This window comes from Silene latifolia, chromosome Y (assembly GCF_048544455.1).
Source record: "Silene latifolia isolate original U9 population chromosome Y, ASM4854445v1, whole genome shotgun sequence".
Classification (NCBI taxonomy): Eukaryota; Viridiplantae; Streptophyta; class Magnoliopsida; order Caryophyllales; family Caryophyllaceae; genus Silene; species Silene latifolia.
The window spans coordinates 134,445,092-134,453,612 of record NC_133538.1 but is presented as its reverse complement, the minus strand read 5'-3'; the positions used below and the strand labels follow the sequence as shown (position 1 = coordinate 134,453,612).

General features: G+C 34.4%; 1 protein-coding gene across 2 annotated transcripts; it reads right to left on the bottom strand.

Moving 5' to 3' along the window:
- Window positions 1-1,438: 1,438 nt before the first annotated feature.
- Window positions 1,439-7,824, bottom strand: LOC141634037 (trigger factor-like protein TIG, Chloroplastic). 2 transcript variants are annotated; one of them, XM_074446357.1, is made up of 13 exons: window positions 7,439-7,824; window positions 6,915-6,998; window positions 6,111-6,239; window positions 5,829-5,917; window positions 5,141-5,324; window positions 4,636-4,726; window positions 4,149-4,303; window positions 3,755-3,847; window positions 3,563-3,655; window positions 2,853-2,933; window positions 2,321-2,470; window positions 2,005-2,100; window positions 1,439-1,907 (listed from the first exon to the last, which is right to left on the bottom strand). In XM_074446357.1, exons 1-13 carry the CDS (start codon window positions 7,718-7,720, stop codon window positions 1,830-1,832), a joined length of 1,605 nt encoding a protein of 534 aa, XP_074302458.1. In that variant the 5' UTR covers window positions 7,721-7,824; the 3' UTR covers window positions 1,439-1,829. The 2 variants fall into 2 exon arrangements, with proteins under 2 accessions (XP_074302458.1, XP_074302459.1); XM_074446358.1 differs by having other exon boundaries at window positions 7,463-7,812.
- Window positions 7,825-8,521: the final 697 nt, after the last annotated feature.

The following is an 8,521-nucleotide window of genomic DNA, read 5'->3' as shown; positions in this document are numbered from 1 at the left end:
TGATTATAAATATGAGTCATCCTTGGAACTTAAATATCAACCCAAAATCTTTTGAGTCTCTTAAATATTGTCTTAGATAGCTTTTATAAGAATTTCTATTATTACCTCCACAAATCCACAATAGTGAAATTTATTTGTATTATACTTTTGATTTTAGTGGTTTCACAATTATATAATTATATATTGTTATATCATCTCTTTTTCTACTCAAATTTAATAGTTTAGCAATAAGTTATTTATTTTTTTATTTTTAAGTTGAATTTTTAAATAACGAACATACATCAGTAGTATTGTTATTGTATAAGAGACTTTAAAAGTAACGTTACATAATTTTAATTTTTCAAGTTTTAACATTTTTTTCAACTCGAAAGTCCAACCCTTAAAAATTACTTAATATTTATAAGAAAAAAATGTTAATTTTATACCTAAGAAAAAACTTTGGACTTTAGATAAGATTAGTTTGTTAGTAATAAGATAAAATTGCACAAATGTTACCTATATAAGTGTGAAAAAATTTAGACTCTAGATAAGATTAATTTGTTAGTATTTGCTCATTATTAAAATAATGAAGGTCATTAACTAGTAAGAAGTATTCTCGCCAAATATATTAATTTGCCTCTCTATTTTTTTGTGTATAAAAACTATTACCACTAATATCTATTTATACTAAATATAATCTTAAAACTTCTCACAAGCCATTGATTGTTCTAATTAAAACAATCCATAACATCTTGTGCATTTTATGTTCATTCTTCAAAAACGTAAAACACTTTACGTATTTGCTTGTAAAACATTCTACACTTTATTTCAACATTTAATTGTTGGAGTTTTTTTAACATATGGTTTTACATGTAAAACAATTATTAGATTCTAATCCCCAATACTTACTAGCAATTCCTTAAGGCACTATTAAAACCTTTCCAATCTGTTTGAGCAGAGAGACGAGGATTTGACTAGAGGTATCGCTGAGTCCACTTTGTGGGATCTTCAAGCCTCTTTCCATCACATATAGTCAGTCAACCTATTTAATCAACAAAATTGAATAGAGTTACAGTATAAACTCAATGGTACGGAGTAAATATTAGAGATAGCAAACAAAATGGAGATAAAGTAAGGTAAATGAAGAGAGAGATGGAAAATACAGGAGAAAAGAATGGTGATTCAAGTGTTCATCAGCAGTTGAATGTGAGGAAGTAAGCGCTCTGCTGGTTCATTCTCTGACGAGTGACTGCCTGATCGTAGAGAGAGGATGGAAGCCGTAAATTTGAGCTTCTACAGTTATGCTCAGTTGCTTCATTCTTATACATACATTTCATCGTCTCTTCCATATTCTTTTTTACAGTATACGACTAAATGAACTTTTTTTTAAAAAAAATTACGCATTGTTCCTGTATGCTAGACAATCATTAATTTACACATCCAAATCATTCTAAAAATAGAATAGAAAGGTGAATAAATGATTAAGACACTCAAAATGGAGTAACAGTGAGTATCCAATCTAGGAAGTTATATGTTAAAGGAGACTGCTGCACAAAACCCACTTAAGAAGATTTCAAACAGCAATTTCAGCTCAAATAAGGCCTCATCTATTCCTATATACATGAAAATTAATAAATCTCAACATTAAACTACAAAATCATTCAGTGTCACAGACTGTCAATTTGACATCTATGACTCCAGATGTCTTTTTCACTGTTAACTATGGGAATATTGCCGTTATGGCAGAACATGAGGAACTGCATAATGCATCTAGTGATCGGCCAACGAAACCTATTATCTTACTAGACGACGCTGCATGAGAGAGAACAACCAAACAATTATGCTTCTTTTCAGCGAGTGATGTACTCGATTTCAGCATGTTCCCTTAGCCATTCCAGCACTTTTCCTCCCTCCAAAACCTCTTGAACCTAGATAATATGAAATATTGGCACTTGGTTACTACATGCCCTCCACCGACTAGTCAAAAATAGAGAGAGGGCAAGATTTTTCAAGTATAAATTTAACCTGTTCTTTGATACGCTCCTCGTCATATTCTTGCTTATGGCGCTTGAATTCTTCAATGGAATTCTTGACTTCCTTGAAGACCTCATCAGTTGATACCTACATTCATATTTCAACATAAATTGTTATTATTTTGTTTTTCAAGTATACGACACTTCTAAGCAACAGGTATCAGGATACATGAACTCAAAAACCAGAATGAGCCTTGTGGGAGACATGCGGGTTGGACCAACCCCAAATCATTGTGTATACCGTATATGATTATAAGGTAATGGGTTGACCTCACATGTAAAACTACAGTTTTCTAGAACATCTTTACCTGCAAACCTTCGCGTTTAAATATATCTCCTACAGCCAGATTCTGTTTTATCACTTCTAAGATATTTTCTTTCTCATGTTCGATGTATTCTTTTACTGCCTGTGGACTTGTTAGAGATGCCAACTGCTCGTCCTTCAGCTTCATTTTAGCCTGTTTAACCAAAATGCAACATCGCAACATGAAAAATCAAGCTGGAAACATAGAATGACACTCAGAGTCTGATGAAGACAACCACCATGAAAATATGTCCATATTATCAACTCCTAGACATCTTACCTTCACCATAATTACCCATCAGTAACTACTGTATTATACGAGAAAGTAGCAGTCATTATTAAAGTCAAAGGATGACAAAGTAAACGGGATGGAGTGAGAACGATTCATTTTTACTGGTACAGGCCACAACATGTGGTATAAGCAGGCTAATCTGGCCACAATCCAAAAAGATAGACCTAGAACATACAACCTGATGATAATGGTGTCGTGAGATGTGGCAAGGGAATAGGAGGTTTAGGATATTTTCGGAGATTACCTGAACCTCTAGAAGTTTTGATCCATACATCTGCCTACCTTCTTCCTCAAACAAGGACTGAGGAATATCAACTTCAACCATCTGCATATGACAAAAATTTCATATTAAGATGTTTATATCTGCACTTCTTTTTTTTCCTGAAAGCCATCCGATATAAGGGTAAAAAAAAATACTATATTTAAGGCCATTGATATAACATAATAGGTGTTGCTAGTACAGTCGATTAATAGTACAGCAAGCACTCAAGCAGGGATGACTGAATGCAAAACCTCGTGACTGAACTTGACAGGAGGTAGGCCTTAATGACTGAAAAAAAAAAAAAAAAAAAAAAAAAAAAAAAAAAAGCTTCACAGTTCTCACTATGCATGTTTTCATTTGACTTTACAGGGGTTAATCATCAGGACAAGACGCTCATATCAGGTTTCTCTTATTAACAGGAGAGATTTATCAGTGCTTAGATAAATGATGCACGTATCGGGCTTTTGGCATTTCTTCTGATATTGTTTTTGGCCGGGTGCATATAGGTTAATTCTTTGACCCTTTTCTCAGGGAAAATACACAAATCGTCCAAACCTTGTAGTAAATTATACTCGTAAGAGTAAAGATTTACCAAATTTTGCTGGTAAGTAAATAATTATATGAAGCAAAGAGTTCCCAAGCTGCGAAAAAAAGTTCTATCCAACATAGGATTGCAAGTAAATATGTAACACCTTTCGTAGCTGATCTAAAATCGCGTTATCTGTTGCTTGTTCTTTGGCCGTCTGCTCTAGTTCTTGACATCTCTGAAGCAAGGCCTCCTTCACCTATGTAAATGCAGCATCTTAATGAGGAGAGCGAAACTCAAAAACAATTCCCCCAAGACTAGCATGTAGCATCCACTACTTGTATCTTATATAGCTTACCTCTGCCAATGTAGAACATCCGGGAATAATTTTATCAGCAACAGAATCATCCAGCTCTGGGAGATCTCTGAAAAACAATTCTTTACAATGTACCTGCAGTTTGAATGGTTTAAGATTTTCCAACACTTATAGTTCTTCAAATTCCTTGGGAGTTGCCCCATTTGCCAAGCAAATAGGGCAGCAATAAAAAGGTTGAAGTCAAGCTACTTATTTAAGAGGGAATCAACTTGATATTGCCTAATTACTACAGAGTACATTTTTTTTCTAAGCAGGGGAAATGCAATGTTCACCAAGTAACATCATATATACACATTGATGATACTGTAGCGAGCATGTGAGAATAGATAGAAAAGTTAGTTTTCCATTTGATTATATCCAAACAGAAAGCACTCACCGTGAACTGAGCCTGTACTCCACGAAGATCTTCTTGTCTCCACCATTCAGGAAACACAAGTGGAAATGATTTTGTTTCACCTTGTTGGATTCCAAGAATTGAATCAAGGAAACCAGGGAGAATAGTGTCCTTGTCTTCTGTATCAAACTGAAAACCTACAAAACAAAGAAGCACAAGTAAAACTAGTGTAGTTCTTTTTAACAACTTCCGTGTATTAACGTAAGGTGGATATTTGGTGATTCCATAGTTTCTACTCCATATTTGTTATCCAAATGTAATTGCCATCAAACAAAGTATTAGTTTTAGACAGCTGCCAAATGGAATGTTAAAACAAATCATCCATTGTTAAATCAAAGATTTCCAATTGTATTCAACGGTTGACAGTTTAATGAATAAAAAATCACAATCTCCACACATTGAGGAACGTCTTCACATGAATGTTGTCAAATGATAAAATCTTCATATGAGCAAGTTACAGAAGCAAAACCTTTACTCTCAGCAGATGGTATGTTTTGAGCGGTTGCTCCATCTTTCTCAAGAGTTGAAGCTGATATATCCACCACCACAACGTCACCGTCCTATGACAATTCAATCGCATGAAAATTAAAAGGACAAACAGGCACAAAATTTTCCATCTTCAACTAAAAATAATCCAAGCAACTAAGTCATGCTATGAACGATGACGTGCATTTCAATAACATTTCAAAAAGATCTAGTTATGGACTTTGATATCTTGATGTAGTAGAAGGCTCTCATAAAACAACCAAGTAGACAGAGTCATATTCCCTATTCTAAAAAACTAGATAGAGTGAATTGGTAGAAATTTTTCTGTCATTGTGATCAACTATAGAAATAACGTAATTTATGAACTACTCAGCAAGCTTGACAATAACAACCATGTTGCTTGTAAAGCAGCTTATGCTAATTCAAATATATTTTTGATAACATATATGCTTTCCTTAGTGTATGTGAAACACGAATTCGGATATTACCTGTAGCCCTCTGTCAGTGACTATTCTCAAAGGCCCTGATGTCTTATGGCGACGTCTTAGCTCACGTTCACAAGCTACTTCAGCAGTTATTTCATTGTCAATTTCAACAACAATCTTTAAGTTCTTGTACCCATTCTCGGGATTCCATTTCACTTCGGGCAACACATCAACGACCACATCATACCTTGAGAGACACAAAAGAATGTATGAGTTACACTTCACAATTCATAAGTGTGTGTAGAAGTCGCAACAAGCTGTAGGAAATATTTAAACTAAAGCATTTTCTCTGGAATTCTAATCAAATAATCCTTCAATCCACACCAAAGTATCAAACTACCCGTATTTCAAACTCCATACGTATTTTGAAAAATGGGTAGTTTGGTAAGGATTGGAGAGGTATACGCTTTCAAACAAGTTTTGGCATCCAATCCCAATTATAAAGTATTTAAAATCCAGAGACAACTTCCTTAATTTCAGATAAGCAATTGGTACAGTTAGCACGAAATTAACAATAATGTGATTGCTATTGCCTTTTAATTTGTTGCTATGGGTTTCAAAGCTTTAGCCATTTAGTTCAAAGTTGCAATTTTGAGGTTCCATGATATTTTCAACTGACTATGGTCAAGACTACAGCTACCATATAACTGATAATTCGCCTGTGTATTATGGTCTCAGAACAGTCACTTACCTCAAGGTGTTTGACAAAATATATGCATCCTCCATGTCTGAAAAGTCCGTGGTGATTCGAACAGAATCTTGTAAGGCTATTCCTTTCACCTTTGTCACAACAACAAAAAAAGGGACGGAATATAAAATTATATCTCGGTGTTATAATTGTAATGATATCAAACCGAAAGTTTGGTAAAATTCAACTACAAAAATAGAACTGCACTCTTATCAATGGAAAATATTTATTTATAAATAGATGAATATAATGTCTCATGACAGATGTAAGGGATAATGGTTTTACTGATGACAGGGCATGCGGAAGAGTCCTCTTCAGTACTGACTCAATAGTAGACCTTTGAATATTCTCCTTCCCAACAACATTAAGAAGAATGCTATCTGGAATAGGCTTTCCGGGGCGAAATCCAGGAATCTAGCAAACATTAGAAGAGCAACTTCTATCATTAGTACTAGTCCACAAGATTGACTGAAAAGCAGGATTTATGTACAAGCTACAAAGAGCGCACCAGACAGGTAAGTGCATATAAACTCAACGAATAATAGGTTATTAGATGATTTGGTATAACCATCAGAAGCAGCAGATAAGAACAATTAAACTCAAACAAGAATAGGTTATTAGATAGATGATTTAATAAAACCATCAAAAGCACCAGACACTATAATCTATATTAAGAGTGTATAGCAAATGTATCGTATGTGACATAATTATACCGAATTAGGCAACCGTAATGACATACTCCAGTGCCTCAACGGCTCCCGCAAATTGTGAGGTAGGGGTGGTTTGGATGTAACCTGTGATTAAGTACCAATGTCCTAACTCCTAACAGCTCCTTAGTTCTATCACAATGAAAAAATTTCCTCGAGGCTCTAAAGCAATTAACAGACTAGCAGACATGGTTTCATAAAAGACAAAGCCTACATCTTTCTTTGCCAATGACTAGCATACACGGTATCAAAGCTTATATATTAAAATTCATCAGTGTGATTATCCTAAAACCAATTAACAAGCATAAATAAATCTTAACCACATTAACAAGCTACCATATTGATTACATTCTATTTTCGGAAGGAATACAAGAGGAATAACCTTTGCCTGCTTCGACAGTTCGCGCATCACCCTCTTATAACAATCATGACATACTGCTTGTGGAACATTCACACTCAACTTCACCTGAAATGATGTTATATTTTCATTCAGTGAGCTAATGAAACAAAGACAGTTAAAATCGTAAAATAAAACAGTTAGATTATTTTTCTAAAAATTACCCCTTATAATCTCAGTAAGTTTAATCAGCATCCTATGAAAATTGAAGATTTGAAGGTATGAACTTTCATCAAACTTAAGCAACACAGACAGATAAAAGTTCATGTAACGGTTATTCCCTCCGTCCCAGCCATTTGTTTACTTTTGATTAAAATACTCCTCACAAAGAACATAAAAGCTAAACAAATGACCGAGACAAAGGGAGTAAAATTTAGGAAAAACAAAACAACCCCATTTTAACTACCATAAAATATGAACTAATTAAGCAATACCCATAAGAAAATTCATCAAGGGAAATAAAAAGATGAAAAAGAAGACAAATGCAAGTAAAAAGATAGAAGCTTGACTCTAGAATTGGGCTCTTGAGTTACAATAATGTCAATATCAGCAGGAAGCTCGTCTTTTTCGACATCGGCGGTGGAGGCAGTTGAAGCTTTCCGCGACGAGGCTTGAAGAGGGGAGAATTGGCGAGAAAGGGGTGAAAATTGGAGGGATTTATTGAGGGAATTGAAAAGGGTTTTGTTTGATTGAGAAGAGGAAGAGAAATTAGTAGGGAAAAGAGAGGAGAAAGAAGAGGGATTGGCATGGTAGGGAAGTGTTAAGGAGAAGGTAGAGCAATAGAGCTCCATCGATGTGGGAGTTGGGAGAGCGAGGTTGTGAATTTGGGATGTGGAGTGGAGATAACATCATGGAGGGAATTGGGGGTTGTTAATGGCCGTTTGGATTAGACTCCAAATTTGGGATGAGATTTAACCGGTAGGTAAACCAGGCAAAATCAATATATCAATATCTATCTATCTATCTATATTTATCTATCTATATTATTAAAGGAAGCTTTTTTCGAGAGATTACAGAATCTCCAACTTCGTAAAACACCTTAACAAAATAGATAATGTTAAATAACAATAGCTATATCAAAAAAATATCCTATATCACGTATGACGTGAAGTTGTTTACTACTCCGTTACATATATTTGATCTGTTCGCAAACTAATACAATTGTATGCGAATAACAATACTAAGCAAACTCTTACGTAAATGAATCTAACAAATAGATAAGAAAGTATCTTTTGGAAGCTCTCACATTAAAAATAAATAAAGACTTCTATTAGACTTCAAATAACTCCATAAGTACAAATGAAAACCGTATATATATACATGCCGACTGAATCAAATTGCTATATTTTCATGACTTCTCTAATTCCTAATTGTTTTTTCTTAGAAGCATGTTATCAAGATATTAAGTTACGATCTCTAATATTTATTGTTTGCAATAAATTTTCAGGTATAATTCAGGTTGTGCATATACAATGTGATTTTTCAATTCAGAGATGGAACCCGTCTTCGGATAAGATATCATGGTTGTCGAGTATGCATGAAGATTGTTCGTAGGGAACTTTCGGGTAAAGCTTTCCTCCGTCTGTCATCAA

Coding starts and splice junctions, on each gene's coding strand:
- LOC141634037 (XM_074446357.1), bottom strand. CDS start 7,720: ATGGAGCTCTATTGCTCTACCTTCTCCTTAACACTTCCCTACCATGCC. Junction 5,325..5,828: donor ATTTTGTCAAACACCTTGAG/GTAAGTGACTGT, acceptor GTGTCTCTCAAG/GTATGATGTGGTCGTTGATG. Junction 3,848..4,148: donor GAGTACAGGCTCAGTTCACG/GTGAGTGCTTTC, acceptor TTCAAACTGCAG/GTACATTGTAAAGAATTGTT.